This window comes from Papio anubis, chromosome 11 (genome assembly GCF_008728515.1).
Source record: "Papio anubis isolate 15944 chromosome 11, Panubis1.0, whole genome shotgun sequence".
NCBI lineage: Eukaryota > Metazoa > Chordata > Mammalia > Primates > Cercopithecidae > Papio > Papio anubis.
In genome coordinates this window covers 7334844-7350803 of record NC_044986.1, presented here as the reverse complement: position 1 = coordinate 7350803, position 15960 = coordinate 7334844, and the positions used below count along the sequence as shown (strand labels likewise).

At 43.9% G+C, this 15960-nt stretch overlaps 1 protein-coding gene across 4 annotated transcripts in view; it reads left to right on the top strand.

Moving 5' to 3' along the window:
• Positions 1–15960, top strand: part of FANK1 (fibronectin type III and ankyrin repeat domains 1) — a 119861-nt gene that overhangs the window by 96642 nt on the left and 7259 nt on the right. For all 4 annotated transcript variants that reach the window (XM_009215604.2, XM_003904396.3, XM_009215602.2 and 1 more), the window contains exons 3-6: positions 1844–1968; positions 8781–8862; positions 9939–10013; positions 10820–10885. In XM_009215604.2, the coding sequence (XP_009213868.1) occupies positions 1844–1968; positions 8781–8862; positions 9939–10013; positions 10820–10885 (348 nt within the window). The remainder of the gene's footprint in view (positions 1–1843; positions 1969–8780; positions 8863–9938; positions 10014–10819; positions 10886–15960) is intronic.

The window sequence follows — 15960 nt, the reverse complement described above, 5'->3', positions numbered from 1 at the left end:
GGACACTCTCCTGGCACCTCACTCCCTCTGCCCTGTACCTGTTTCTCAAGTACCTGTTCCTGCCCCGTGCCTGTTCCTCAGTGGGGGAATTACTTGTGTGATGGATGAGTTTGGCGGAAGGAACTGAGAAGGCCTTCTGGGTCCTCCTTTGGGAATACTCCTCCCTCTAGGGCAAGTGTTGGGTCTGTTCTTCAGCCACACACTTAGTGCCGTGCCTCATCCTTCGGGGGAAAGAATCCGGTGGGGGCTGGGAGTGAGTGGGCAAGGCTGTTTGATGATTAGGTGAGGTGTTAGCTCACCCACGTGGCCCAGATCTGAAGGCAGGTTTTCAGGTGTTTATTAGTGATGCTAACTCCAGCACTGTCATTTCACCCTTGCTCAGCTGTCCCTTCTTCACTGTCCTTGACTGCCCCTCTTCTTGCCACCCCATCAGTAGGAAGTTGGGTTCAACTTAGTGTTGACAGGTTCATTTTGGCCCTGAGCTGGTGCAGGGCTGCATCCCAGCCTGTTCCAACACCTTGCAAATAATGGGCGCTAGATACACTAGATACACGTGTTGAGTTGTGTGGAATGGAATCGATGTATAAATATTTAGTTGCACATACACATCCCTGAAAAATTAGTTGTGAATCCCAAAGAATGGTTGTGGTATCTTTGGAGGATCTATTGAGAATAAAAGTAAAAACTAGAGACAGGAAAAAAAATCTGGAGGGAAACAATGGTAACCTTGGCATCTAAGGAGCTATGGAGAATGATCCAAGGGAGGAGAAGAAGAACTGGATTAAGTGTTGAAGCAGGAAAGAAGTAAGAGCTGGAAATGACACACACACCCCTCTCGAAAACCAAGCCTTTGAGTAGAAGAAAAGAAAAATTTTGAGATAGGATTTGAAAAGGGATACATGGAGTTTAGTCAGATAAGAAGAATGTTGGCAGAACGGAGAAATGGGTAACATAGAGGTTTTGGGTAATATTGGGAAATATGTATAGCTCTGTCAACTTTTGGAGACCTGATATTGTAGAATGCATGCCACTCAAAGCCAGGCTCCTGGGACCTGCCTCACAAGCAGAGGGTGGGGTCGTATCTTAGCACTTGCGCTGGATCCCAGCATCTTCTGAGCAGCCAGGCAAACTGCCTACCTGCATTTCTTGGTGCTCATTTTGCAGGCTGCAAATGTTTAGACTCAGTCCTGCTTCCCTCTGGAGGTGTGTGGATTTCCATCGTGAGTCTTTCATCAGATTTCTATCCCAGAAGTGCTCAGCATCCATTTCCCACAAACATTCCTAAGATGAACTTGACCGTGGGGCATGATGTTAGCATTGTCCTCTGTGTGCTGCCTGAGCTCCCAACTCTACTGGAAGTTGCTCATGGGCTGCGAGCAATCTTGCATGTGACTTCTTCAGTCCTTTCCCTGCAGTGGTATTTTGCCTGCAATAGTTATGCAGCCATGTATTAGCCTCACAGCCCCCACCACTAGATGGCCCCCACTTGAAAATTACATATATACAATTTGACTGCCTGTCTTATCTTTCAAACATAAAACTCTGTCACTTGAGGACAAATGTCACAGTTAACGTGATTATTTCTCCAAAGTACAAAACGGCATGCTGGCTATGTGTCAGGCCCCAGACTAGGCCCTATGGGACAGAGGGCACCTGCTGGATAGGGATAGAGGTGCCATGTGGGACTTGTCCTTCATTCTCTAGGAGTTCAGCAAAGCAGGATCCATCAGCTGTGTCCTGGAAATAGAAGGAACATCACTTCCACCTGCTCTTCTCGTGTCTTATCAGAGAGTGCAGATTAAGCTACCTGGTGTTGTCAGCATGTTTGTCTCCTCCTGTCTAGGGGATATGCAACGAAGCATGTTGTTGAAGGTCTGGAACCAAGGACGCTGTACAGATTTCGCCTGAAGGTCACCAGCCCCTCTGGGGAGTGTGAGTACAGCCCACTCGTCTCAGTGTCTACGACCAGTGAGTATTCAGCCTCTCCACGTTCACCTGTCTCTAGATCAATGGAGATGACAAGCAATTTAGAGATGAAAATATTGTGCCTCTTGTTCGGCCTTACCAGAAGCAGGAATGATACCATTTTTAAACACTGCAACAGTATTTACTAGTTGGGCCTTTGCCATAACTTGTAATGTCAGGGAAGTCTAATTCTGCTTTCACAAACTGGGAGATCTATTTTTGTGCCAAAACTGTCCTGTCAGTAGCCATTCAGCACCAAAGGGTAGAGTCACCTTTCTTAGGAAATGGGCCACAGGGATGTGGGCTGGGTAAGCCTAAGCGTCCCCATGCAGCAAAGCAGGCCGCCTGCCTGAGCGTCCTCGGGCGAGCAGCTCCATCCAGCGTCTTGTCCATTTTAGACAACCCCAGGGTGTGCGTCTTAACTCGCCACACAAACCCGATTCCTGGGGTCATGGTGAGTGAGGGAGAACGAACAGTGCTGCTGCATCCATGGAGAACCCCGCAAGGGAGAGCCCCACATGGAGACCTCTGAGCCCTTCAGCCAGCTGAGTTTTAAGGTTGTTTCTCAGGTTGGTATTTTAAAGCATTTTAAAGATGCTGTGTCCAGGACCATCTCTGAGCAAGAACATTGTAAAAATTAGGATGGTCACAAGTGTTCTCCACAGCCCACCCACTGAAAACACAGGTGAGTAATTTTTCAGCCTCACGAAGGAAGCCTTCCTTTGCGAGTAAAGCTGTTTTTCCGTTTTAGTCCAGGTAGCATTTGGCTTGGAGGTATGTGCTTTCCGTGGCTTTCAGCTGTGTCCTTTAGGCATTTCTTCATGACAATTTTTGTGTAGACTAAAGTTAACTCAGCTTTTGAGCTGTGGTACCTTCAGTTGCAGACCTGGCATTAGGGGACAGGATCTGAGTTTAGCAAACTGGGAGTTTAACTGTGAAAAACACAATTTCAGAGGAGACTTCTGATGTGAAATGGTCAACTCTGGGGATTCAGGTTAAGAAAGAGGGCTTGTTCCTTCATCCGGCAGTGCTGAGAACATTTGCTGTCATATGGAACGTACTTACCTCTCGGGTTCTTACAAGAAAGCAAAGATGGCAGAACGTGAGCTGTGTGTGCTGAAGGAAGGCAGAGGGTGTGCAGGAGAAGGGGTAGGAGGAAGAGGTGGCAAAGGGAGCCAGGCGTATGAACAGAGACTCTCTGGGCAACCCCAGCCAGGACGCCGTCCCAGGCTACCTTTCTGTTCCCTCCCATCCTCTTGCTGTCCCCACTGCCCACAGGCCTTCTGCCACTCCGCAGACCCCCACCTCTACCCTCCTCCCTGGAGCACTCACTTCATTGCTGTGCTCACTGAGTCTGCTCCATGGGCAAGCACGTGGGGGCGATGCGTCGTGTAGCTTTCCCCTCCTCTGTCACATGCTCGCCCTCCTCCCCAGGTACAGAGCAGTATTCCCCACCTCTGTGAACACTTCTTGCATCTTCTCTTAAGTGTTTGTCTACCTTTTGGTCTCCCACCTACATTGCGGGCTCCAAAAGGGTGGGTGATGGGTTGGCCATCTTTAGCTTGTGGGAGATCCTTAATAAATAAGTCAGCGTGTGTGCCTGTGGCCCGGGCAGGAGGATCGCTTGAGCCCAGGAGTTCAAGGCTGCAGTGAGCTATGGTGGCACCACTGAACTCTCCGGCCTGGACAACAGAACAGAGCAGGACCCTTTCTCTAAAAAAAGAAGATCCTGGATGGATGGATGGATGGATGGGTGAAAATTAAGGACCAGTGGCAGAATTAAGAGTATGAAAAGAAACACTGATTTTCTCAGGTTTCATTTATGTTTGTTGGGAGATGTATTAGTTTTCCACTGGCCAGTGAGAGTTCACCTGAACCTTCCACGTGAGGGTGAATATGGTTGGTTCTGCAGCCTTCCATGGTGGGCTTCAGGTGGTCTCTAGCATCCTCTTAATAGCACATCAAAGCCAGGGCAGGGGCTTTTGGCCCTCCTGGCCTGAGTTTACATGGGGTTGGCATACCATTTGGAGCTCTTTTAGGAAGGGCTGTTTATTAGTGTGTTCTTATGCTGCTAATAAAGACATACCTGAGGCTGGGTAATTTATAAAGGAAGAGGTTTAATGGACTCTCAGTTCCACATGGCTGGGAAGGCCTCATAACCATGGTGGAAGGTAAAGAAGAAGGAAAGGCATGTCTTCATGGTGGCAGGCAAGAGAGCATGTGCAGGGGAATTTCCCTTTATAATACCATCAGATCTTATGAGACTTAATTCACTATCATGAGAACCACATGGGAAAGACCCGCCCCCATGATTCAATTACGTCCCACCAGGTCCCTCCCATGACACATGGGAATTACAGGAGCTACAATTCAAGATGAGATTTGGGTGGGGACACAGCCAAACCATATCAGGCTGTGCCTGTGGGCCAGATGTGCCTTCTTCCCACTGAGCTGGCTCCAGAGGCAGCCATGGAGAGCTGGTGCAAGGCGTCTGTCCTTACAGCCCCATGGTTTCCATGACTAATTAGATGAGGCTTCCTGCAGGGATGAGTGTGTGGTGGTGACCAGGGGTGTGGGGGTGTGTGTGTGTGTGTGTGTGTGTGTGTGTGTGTTGGGGGAGTGATCCTGGCCATTTCACTGCCAGATAATAGCATCACTGCCTGCAGCCAGGAAGCCTTCTCAGCCCCAGGGGGCTGGACTGGTTGGTGAGGATCAGGTGTCCTCCTCCTCCTAGCTGGGGAAGGCTATTGGCTCTGCGGGCTGGCTGCAGTTCCCTTATGCTATTGTTATATATTTATAATATCCAAAGCAGATTCTCCTAAGGAGGCAGATCATGCTAAACAAAGAACTGAAAATGTGCACATGATACAGAGCAAGTGCAAATGCTTCTGTGTGGTGATAATTTGCATTCAGTTTGAGAGTGTTTTAATGAATCACAGAGGCATGCACTTTGTTTGAATAAAGAATGCACAGCCTTTTTTTTCCCCCAGGTAAAGTACACGAGATTCTTGCTTAAATGAGGCATACAATTTTAATCAGTTGGGCCCTTATAAAGAAAGAAAAACAGCTGCTACTTGTTAATTGGCAAGTATCTTCTCCAATGAGCTCGTGATTTATTCACTGCTTTTAATAAAGACTTAAAATTCCACCAAGAAAGGTGTTATCACCATATTATAATATCTGCAGGTACATCTGCAGCTAAATAACCCTCTTAAAGAATATGAACGATGGCTTCCTCAAGACCACTCTGCTCTGCTCTGCCCTTCTCATCAGTGTCCCCGCTCACCTGGGTCTGACTGGTGAGTTCCATCCTGCTCAGATGAACGCATGGGCTTACATCCTCACCATAGGCAGAATCAGTTTGATATTTGCAATTGCAACACTCAGGGTAAACACTAGAAAAACAAACCTGCAGAGCAACAGCCGGCCTTTTAAAAATATTCAGTTGCACTTATTGATGGCATTCCCTTGGGCCAGGCCCACAAAGTCTTGAAGGATTCAGGGGTGGGAGGAATGGAACATTCTGTTCACCCTGGAATTTCCTCTCTGTTCCTCAGGACTCCTCAGGACTCCTGCCTATAGTGGGAGAATTGCTGTGCACTGCAAACAAGGGTCTTTTCTTTTTCTGTTTCTTTGTCAAATTCATGTAAATGGAGATGTTTTTGTGCCTCTGTTGCTTCACACAGGTTCCAGTGTAATCCTCAGTCCCTCCTTTCACTCTTGGTAGTAGCGTGAGGACAGTTGAGGAGTTAACGCTGAGAAAGAGCTCTCACACCCTGCAACGGTGGTCACTGCTCAGCAAGCAAGGACTGAGCAACAATTAGGTCGATTCCCCTCTCTTCTGTGAGGTGTCCCTTTGTTCTCAGAGTAAGCTGCGAAGTGCTCATTACCTCCTGTGGAAGCTGGAATTGGCATTACATTTATTATATCCTGATACTGAAAGCTCTGGTCTTTGCTACAGGCGGTCCTGTAGCTTATAAGCATGCAGTGAACTTGTTTCATTTTCCAACCTTTGCATGCTGCAGAGCTTCCTGGTTAGGATGCGCTAGGAAGTGTCCCCCCGGGAGAGCCTTGCTGTTCGGTAAGATGGAGGCTGTGGAGTAGATGGGGCCGGTGGAGAGAGGTGGTCGGGGGTGCGCCCTTAGAACTTTCCCTAACATCTCAAGCAGTTAGCACTTCTTGGAAGATTTTTAGGCCTCCCCTTTCTTTTAACACTGGGGGAGGATCACACTTACTTAAGATGTTCATCTGTCTGCAGAATTTAGTAAGAGTGGAAGCATATAGTGAATTGGTCGGTACTACAGCATTTACTAAATACTAAAGGGAACGAGTGGGCCTCATGGAAGACTTGGCCTTGGCTCTGATGCTGCCCTCTCCTAACTGGGCAACCTTGGACAACTTAGCCTTTCTGACTCCCAGTCTGACGGTTTGGAGGAGAATTTTAACACTTAGCCTTTCTGACTCCCAGTCTGACGGTTTGGAGGAGAATTTTAAAAGCACTGTGTAAAAAGCCTACATACAACTTAATTCATAGGATTTGATTTAGGATACTACACATTGTACAACTTAGTAGAAATAGAATGAGCTTTATATGTTGTTATAAGTGATTTATCCAAATGACTTGTTTTTATGTTTTAGTGGCAGCTGAAGTTTGAGATTAGGAGAACATGGGGCCTATTAATGGGATAACAAAGACTTTTATAAACATACCACTCTCTTCTGGTTAGCAACAGAAAGGGAAACAGTCTATGGGTTTAGTTCATCCATCTAAAGTGTAGATGAAACACATGATGATTTTAAGTCCTTATTAATCTAGCCCAGGGTTCTCAACTTTGGTACTACTGACCTTTGGGGACTGGATGGTTCCTTGTTGTGTGGGGCTGTCCTGCACACCAGGGATGCTTCGCAGCTTCCTTGGCCTCTATCCTCTAGATGCCAGTGCACCATCTCCTTAGTTGTGGCACCCAAAGATGTCACCAGACATTGCCAGATGTCCTCTGGGGTATAAAACCCTGCCTCCTTCCTAAGCCCTACTAGTGAAACCACTGGGCACAGCATGACCTGCCTTAGAAGGCCAGGGACAGCTGTGAGCCTTGGCCTTTGACAGGTTATCGTGCGACTTTTATTTGACACTTTTGATCTAAAAATTGTATGTAATGATGAAAAGGAAGTATAACGTAGCTAAAAAAAAAATCTAAGATTGGCAAGCTCTAGCAGACAAAATTGCTATTTCAAAATAATTTAAACTTGGCATAAATTTATTTTTACGAAAGAAAGGAAAAGGTATCGGCTAAAGATCATTCTGGGAGAAATCCCTTTATTCTCCTGTCTCACTGTTTTCCCAGTTTGTACATTGCCCAACTCACTTTGCACCACTGAAACCCTCCAAGGAAACCCAAAGAAAAAGTGTCTCCTAGGCCCAGGAACTGGCATCCCAGAGAGATTTTCTACCATAAGGAGCAGGAAGAGGGAGGCAAGCTGATCTCTCTGGGCCGGACTATAAGAGGGGAGGGTGGGTGAGCCCCAGGAGGCAGTGTAGGGTACAGTGGGGGAGAATGGGGCAGGAGTGGATATTTTCTTTCAGGTTTAGAATAATAACAGGCTGAAAGCGGGCACTACAGTGGAAGGGAGCATGGGAGCTAATGGTTAGCTCTTTTCATGCTAACCCTCCAGAGCCTAGCACAGGACTTGGTATGTACATTACTTAGGTTTGTTGAATGAATGAATGAGACCTTTGAGGTTATTTAGACCAGGGATTATAAACTCAAACACTTGCCACGCGTGGGTGAGGGGCTGGGCGTACATTTGGAGAATTTAAGAGGCGGTGGGGCTGTATCCACTCACGATGGCAGCTGCTGCTACTGTCACCCCAACAACAGGCGTGTGCTGGGTACTTATGATGTGCCAGGTGCTATTCCAAGTGCTTCACTGGTATTATTTCATTTAAGCCTAATCGTGATACTTTTTAAAATTAGAAGGTGTAGAGTAAGGAACAAATGAAACCAGAAACTCCTAGAAAGATGGGCGGCTTCTCCTAGCCCTTTACTCTCCCTCTATTTGTGCTGCCCACCTGCCTGTTGGCTTTTGCTGTGGAGCTGATGTCCCCTGTACAGAGGATGCCCTCCCCGACTGTGGCCCATTGTTCTTTTAGGCTTCTGGACTCCTGGGTCTGCTCCGCTTGGCAAGCTCTCTCCCCTAATTGAGTTTTCTCCTGGTGCTCCCCACCTCCCTGTGGGTAGAAGCCCCCTGACCCCACACGCTCAGAGAAGACAAGGCCAACGTGTGTGTCACATTCCTGGGAAGAACTGAAAATTTTAATTTCGAATGTTAAAACACTTTGTCCTTGTTTTTTTTTTTCCAAAATAGTTTAACATCTCTTTGGCCAATGAAACTAGCATGTTGTGACAGTTGCTGAGGTTTTCCTTGCTTGTAGGAGACATTTATTAAGTCTTATGAAATCTGAAAGGATTATTTCTAAATATCAAAATAACATTCACAAAGCAATACTTTATAACTTGAAAATGTCCCAAGCCTTTAGGTCAGTCAAAATGTTCTCTTAATATGTGAAAACCAGCTGGCTTCTGAAGGTGCAGAAGAAACGGTTGCAAAGAGCCATCTTGGATGCTGTGTTAACATGTGAAAACAAGGTCTTTTTCGGTAAAAGAAGCAGTTGAGTAGGAAATGTAAGATATACTTACAGAAATAGCCAAGCGCCTTCCTGGAGATGATCCCCCGAAGGCCACAGGAGGAAGATGGTGGGAAGGAGTCTCCTTTCTTGATGTTCTGGATGATTGCCTTCCATCTCGTTTCTCCAGGAGAGCCCATAAGTAGCGAGCACTTGCATCGGGCTGTTAATGTGAATGATGAAGATTTGCTTGTCCGAATACTTCAAGGAGGGTGAGAGAACTCTGTCAGTCTTTTTTTTTTTTTTTTCCCCATGCCTATAAAGTGCATAGAAATACATGCAGTAGCTTCATTTTGTTTTCCTAAAAATTCCCATGCCTTTGAAACTGCCTCCAAAATGGATCTCAGGTGACTGGTGTGAGTTAATAAACCATAGTTAATAAAGATGCTCGTGAAGCCCCATGTAAATGTTATATTTTGTAATCGTGTAATAGAAATTGTAAAAGGAAATTACAAGGCTGGGTATCATATTTTCTTCCCAGAAATGATTTCTGTATCTTGCTTATAAGCCACAGCATTTAGACAAATTTCACCCCCAGATGCCCATGTCTAATTTCTGATGAAACGAGGGAATCGCCAAATCAACTGCTTTCTAATTTAAAAGGTTGATATAACACTAGAGGGAAAATGGTGAATATTGCTGCCGCAGATGAGGTGTTTGAAGCTGCCTCCTACATGAAAAGTAGATGATGTTACCTAGGTTCTTTTTGAATCAATAGTTTTGAGTGCCCTAGCAGACAAGTCATTTGTGAATTATGGCTGTGTAATTTGGAGCTCTTCAGAGAAGGTTCCCACAAAAAGCCAAAGCTGCTGTGTTGGAGAATGTGCGTGAAGACCTCCGCTTTCTTCCCTGAACAGGACTGTTCTCTACCCAGTAGGTGAGATGGGAGGCAAGGAGAAAGCTCGAGTCTCCACCAATACAAACTCATGTTCGGTGGAGCTGAGAGTCAGCAGTGAAGATACTGTCCTCAGCTATCTTAAAAGAGCTGTGTTCATCTAAGAGTGCTACGTCTGATGGCACGATGGCTTTGAGCCAAAGCATGCATATTTTAAGTGAAATTACAGCAGTTTTCTCTTTTATTATGCATTTGAATCTTGTAGAATATTAGGCATATAGTTTAGAAGATTCTTAGCAGTCTAAGACAAGAAAAGATTTAATGGCCCCAAAGAAATTGGAATTTTCAGTAAAATGAGTCATTTTAGCCACCTGAGCCCCACGAGAACCACTGGCTTTGACTCTGCAGTAGCTGTACTGAGCATGCTTATCTCTTTTCTCTGTCTTTCCCAAGCCATGTTAAGGTTGATGTTCCCAATAAGTTTGGCTTTACCGCTCTGATGGTTGCTGCACAGAAAGGATACACCAGGTATGGCTCTTCTTTTTTTTTTTTTTTAAATCTCGGGGATTTAACTTTTTGTTTTATTCAGAGACTCTGGTCAGGATAAGGATGGGAGGAAAAAGGGCCATGGAGGAACCCAGTTTCTTTTCTGTCTCCCAAACCGTCCGTACCATGCGATGACTTGGAAATCCCGCTGTTGTAATCATAAAGTTATACAATATGCAGGAGAGAATGTAAATCATATGTTGAGGAAGAGGGGTAGCCATTTAATTACATGCAATATATTTTTATGTTCTTGGAAAACTGGTTATTGGAATTTGAATTTTTCTTTTTTAAAAATAGAGGGATATTCTGGAAAACTTTCTGCTAGGTTGCTAAGATATAATTTTTCACAGATATACTCTCATTATCTATTCCACACAGAGATAAGTATTAATAGAAATACCTTATTTTCATTTATATCTTAATTAAATGCCATTTGAAAAAAAACATAAATGTTTTTTCATTAAATGCTACCATTTAAGAATATATTAAGAAATGGCTATTCAAAGGACAGTGAATTATTTTGGTAGCCCAATTTGTTTCATGTGCTTTTGTTTGATTTTAGTGAATAACTTGTGTCAAAGGTAAAAGCCTATGTTTTTGGAATGAAGAGGTGGTTTTCTGGTTTAATGGATGGTGGCTGGTTTTAAAACCAGCTGGCTTCTGAAGGTGCAGAAGAAACTGTTGCAAAGAGGCATCTTGGATGCTGTGCTATTCTTTTGACTGGACTATTGTGGGTGCTGAGTGATCGAAGTGACTTACCTAGCTACAGTTCAGTTTGTTTCCTTTAGGCTTGTGAAAATCCTAGTTTCTAATGGCACAGACGTGAATCTGAAGAATGGAAGTGGCAAGGACAGGTAGGAGGTGGGATATGACTGAAAATGTGCTGATGTTCTCAGAATTGTGTTGCTGGGCTTGTGCCCAGAGGCACTGTGATTTCACCCAAACATTTTCTCGAGTTTCTTTTGACAGTCCTGAGAGGTGAGTGGGTCCCCGAGGAAAGATGGTGATCACAAAAGCTGGCTTGCTGACATGGTCTTGTGCTTTCGCTCACCAGGGTGCTTGTAGGGGGCGGGCATCTGTTGTAACGTATGGTGACTTCTCTGGCGTGGTGGCCGTGCCCAGTGGACACACAGTGCACGGGAAATGGCAGCTACGGAGCAGCTCTGACCAGCTGCGCTGCACGTGGGTACAAGCGCCTGCCCCCGGCACCCCGTGCCTCTCTCAGTCCCCCGCTGCAGTTCAGCCTCACTCTTTGCTAAGAAATCTTCGTTGTTTCTAAAGAAGCAGACAGAAATCACCACCAGAGAGACGCCCGGAGCACTTTCCTGAGGTGAGAGGCACATGTTCCCTTGGAGGGCTGAGAACGCTACAGGAAAAGCTCAGGGCAGATGAGTGTTCCTGAAAGACCTAAACACACTCGCTCATCTAGTCATTAGAGTTAATCAATTAATTCCAGCTAACCCGTGTTTATTGACTGATTACTACTTGCCAGGCGCTGTGCTTGGTACATGGGTGAAACACTGAGCAAAATGCCAGGCCCTGGCTTCAGGGGCTGCGGTCACGACACACATGGAACCGGGGCTTGGGCACTGCAGAGGGCATCGACGGACAGCTGCCAAACACTGACCTTCTGGGGCAGGCCGTAAAGAAAACCCCAACTAACTCCTCAAATCAGAAGGACTATCTTCTACATTTACATTCTCTGAACACAATGCAGCAATAGATTTTAAATAACAATATCTTAAATATCACTTACAAATTTAAAAAGTATTTTTCCAAATAACTCATAGGTTGAGACTAAGCTGTCAACTCCAGGTTTGAAAAGAATAATAGCAATCTGAAAAGGGAAAAGAAAAAAAAGTATAAGGAGAGTAGGAAAAATGAAAGAATTAAAAGTAGACATTGATTAAAAAGTAGAAAGATTATTGAGAAATGTAAGAGCTTTCTGTTTAAGAGGCAACTATCTAGTAAGATACACCGATCTTTTGTAAATCTAAGAAAGAAGAAAAATAATTAGAAGTTTGAAAGAGGACAATAACGATGGTTATAGAGAGAATGTAAACATGAAAAGAAGTTTGTGTCTATAATAGTAGATAATGTCATTGAAATGGATACTTTGTTCTGAGAAAATTTAAACCACCATGTCAACCCAAGAAGTATAGAAAATTCGAAATAACCAATGTCCATGCAAGAAACTAGAAAATTCATTTAAAAATTACCTCCAATGTAGGCTCCGTGGCTGGACTATTCTACCTAGTAAACCTGTTCAGATTTTCTAGGCACTGATAATAACCTTGGGCTTTTCCAGAGCAGAGAGCAAAGTGGAATGCTCCAGAGGATAACCTTATTGCTAAAATCTAATAGAGGAAAAAAAGCTATTTGTGTGTTAGTTTGTGTGTAGGTATTTATAGATCTCTTCCATCCCACCTAGGAGGGCCATTCCGGAGGGTATTAGGAAATTTTTTTAACATAACACTTCCCAGCAGTAGATTAAAGGTGAAAACCTTTATTTGTGTAGACGCAAAACAAAAATTGGGTGTAACTTGGCATGTATAGTAACAAGTTTAAAAAGTAGTTTTTAAAATTTTTTAAATTTTTATTATTTTTTGAGACGGAGTCTTGCTGTGTCGCCCAGGCTGGGGGTGCAGTGGCGCAATCTCAGCCCACTGCAAGCTCCGCCTCCCGGGTTCACGTCATTCTCCTGCCTCAGCCTCCCAAGTAGCTGGGACTACAGGCACCTGCCACCATGCCCGGCTAATTTTTTGTATTTTTAGTAGAGATGGGGTTCCACCCTGTTAGCCAGGATGGTCTTGAAAAAAGTATCTTATTTTTTTAAAGTGAAGGATACTTTCAGCCTTTGAACAGTGTCTGGCACATGGGAGGCAGGAAGTGTCTGTTAAAGGAAGGATTCCTTTGATTGCAGCATACAAAGGTTTCTTTTATTTTTTAAATCATCTCAATCAGCCAGTGTCATTCTTAGTATTGGCAAATTCCTTTCCAAAATTAGTAGTGAAGCCCAGGAGAGTGGTGGAGAGCTTGATGTGAAATCTGCATCCCTCTGAAGATGTGGTGTGGCCTTGGACAGGCTACCTAACCTCTCTGTATCTCAGTTTCGTGTCTGTAAAATTGGAATAATGGAAGTACTTAGAGGTTGTAGGCATTTAATGAGCTAATATGAAAAATGCATAAAACAGTTCCTGGCATATGGTAAATTCAGATATATTTTGTTGTTTCATGATTAGACAGTATTTTGAGGGCTGATCCACTTAGGAAGATATGAACTGAGATAAGAGGTGTGATTTATTTCCTGTAGAACCCAACAGAATCAACTTGAAAAACTTGGACTTAATAAGGAGGCTCAGTAAAGTGGACAAACAAGGCAAAGAAAATACTTTCTTAAATCCCTGCAATTACTGGTTAATAAATATAATGGGGAAATAAAATAGAATGAAAACAAGAAAGGTAGGAAATCTGAATGAAAAAATAAACCTAAAAACCTTACTGAGAGATATAAAAATTTAAGAAATAAAGACATGTCATATGCCAGAATGGCAAGATTGAGTATTATACAATTTTTAATTCTTCTCAAATACTGCATTGAGGTTCAGTGCAGCCTCAAATGGAATTATTCTTGGGAACCTGTCAAAATGATTGTAATTTATCGAGAAGAACAAATAGATAATATCTAGTAAAACTTTGTCAAGGAAGAATGTGGAAGGACTTGGCTTGACAGTTATTGAAATGCCTCATAACGTTATAGTAATTAAAGTAATATGATACTGGAACAAATCAGAAAAAAAGTAGAATGGCATAGAAATCCTCAAGTAGATCCCTATCTACCTAAGAACCTGGTATATGATGGTGGAAGTAACATAAACCAATGAGGAATGTACTGGAAAAACAGGATGTTTGAAGGAAAAAGTCAAGTTAGATCCTGGTCTTATAGCATGTACCAAAATAAATTCCAGATGAATTGAGAATTAAATGTAAAAAACCCATAAAAAAGGACCAGAAAACACAGATGCATAATTGTTTTATCTTGTAATGTGAAAGGAACAAGTGCATTGAAAGGAATCATTAAGAAAAAGATTAAGAGTGTATTATACATTTTTAAAAACTTAATTACAATGTTAAGGACAATCCAGGGAAATATTTACAAATGTATTATAGACAAATTACCGGCATCTTTAATGTGTAGAACACACACACGCCCGTACATGTACTCCAAAAAAGCCTCCACACAGTAGAAAAAAGCAGTTTACACAAGACGACAATTTATAGCAGAATCAATATGAGCGATTCATATAAAAATGTTCAGCATTACTAGTAATAAAAAGTTTTCTACTTATCAAATTGGTTATTAAAAAAATAATCATGTTGGTAAAGATGCAGTGAAACAACCTGCACTTTCAAATATAGTTGATAGAAATGTAAATTGGTATAATCTTTCTGGAAAGCAATTCGGAAATGTGCTTCCAAAGTAAGCCACATCCATGAACACAGTGATCCTGTTTTAGGAAACAATCAGAAATGCAAGTATGATTAGTAAGGGTGTTTGTTGTTTCCTTATTTTAAATTGTGAAAAATGTGAAACAAATGTCCAACAATAGAGGATTGATTGAAGTTATGATATATTCATATGATGGAATATTTAGTATGTGAACACTGTTTTCAGTGCTTATGTAAACAGGGAAGTATATGAAATAATAAGAAACTGAAATAATACTTTTTAAAAGGCAGTGAGAAGAGAAAATCATACAAAGTGAGAAAAGATGGGATTTTGTGTAGAGCTGGGAGTGTGACTCTGAGCAGGGAACTCAGCAGCAGGCGAGTGGAGCGGGTCCTCCATTCCTGGTGGGCTTGCCCTGGGGCACAGTGGGATGCCCTGCAGGGCTGTGCTCAGGAGCATGCTATGTCCTGACCGCTCTTCCTTTCTCCTACCCTGTGAACCAGAGAGGGGCATTCTTATAAAGCAGCAGATAACAGACCCTGCGGGTGCCAGGCAGTTTGAGTTCAGGTGGCAGTTGGGGTGGTGGCTGACTCCAGCGGCTTGGCACTTGGAGGGCCTTGGTGGCTTTCTGCCAGTGGGAGGTGGTAAGTTCAGGGCTGTGCCTATCCCTGGGAAGGAAGAGCGCCTCATCTCAATGAGCTCATTGCTGGGCAACCCGGAGCCCCCGGGGCTGGTTATTAAGCAATCCTCCTTACCTCCTAGAGCAAATTCAACAGAATCTTAAGAGTTTGTTCTCTGTGAGGTGAGGTTATGGGTGACTCTAATATGGGATTTTTTTTCTAGGTACCATGCCTTACTTTATAATCAGAAAAGAAGCATTATTTTAAAATCGTGCAGATAGGCCGGGCGTGGTGGCTCACGCCTGTAATCCCAGCACTTTGGGAGGCTGAGGCAGGCGGATCTCGAGGTCAGGAGTTTGAGACCAGCCTGGCCAGGCTGGTGAAACCCTGTCTCTACTAAAAATACAAAAAATTAGCCGGGCATGGTGGTGCGCACCTGTAATCCCAGCTACTTGAGAGGCTGAGTCAGGAGAATCACTAGAACCCAGGAGGCAGAGGTTGCAGTGAGCCAAGATTGTGCCATTGTACTCCAACCTAGCTGATAGAGTGAGACTCTGTCTCGAAAAAGAAAAGTCATGCAGATAATTAGGGTTCTATTTGAGAATATAATTTAAGAAGTGAAGTTTTCTTCCCTTAGCAAAGGTCATTCTAAAGACCCTCGAGTGCTTGGGAAAGGAGTATGAGCACCCTAAACCCGGCAGGCAGGTACTGCACCACGCTGACTGTCTTCTGGGGGTCTCCAAGAAATGAAGGACTGTGTGAGGACGTGGGGCTGCAGAGGTCTGGCCCCATCTCAGCTCAGCTGGACCTTGCCTTGGGGGCTGGATATTCCAGTTACCACTGAGAGGCTTTGCATGTT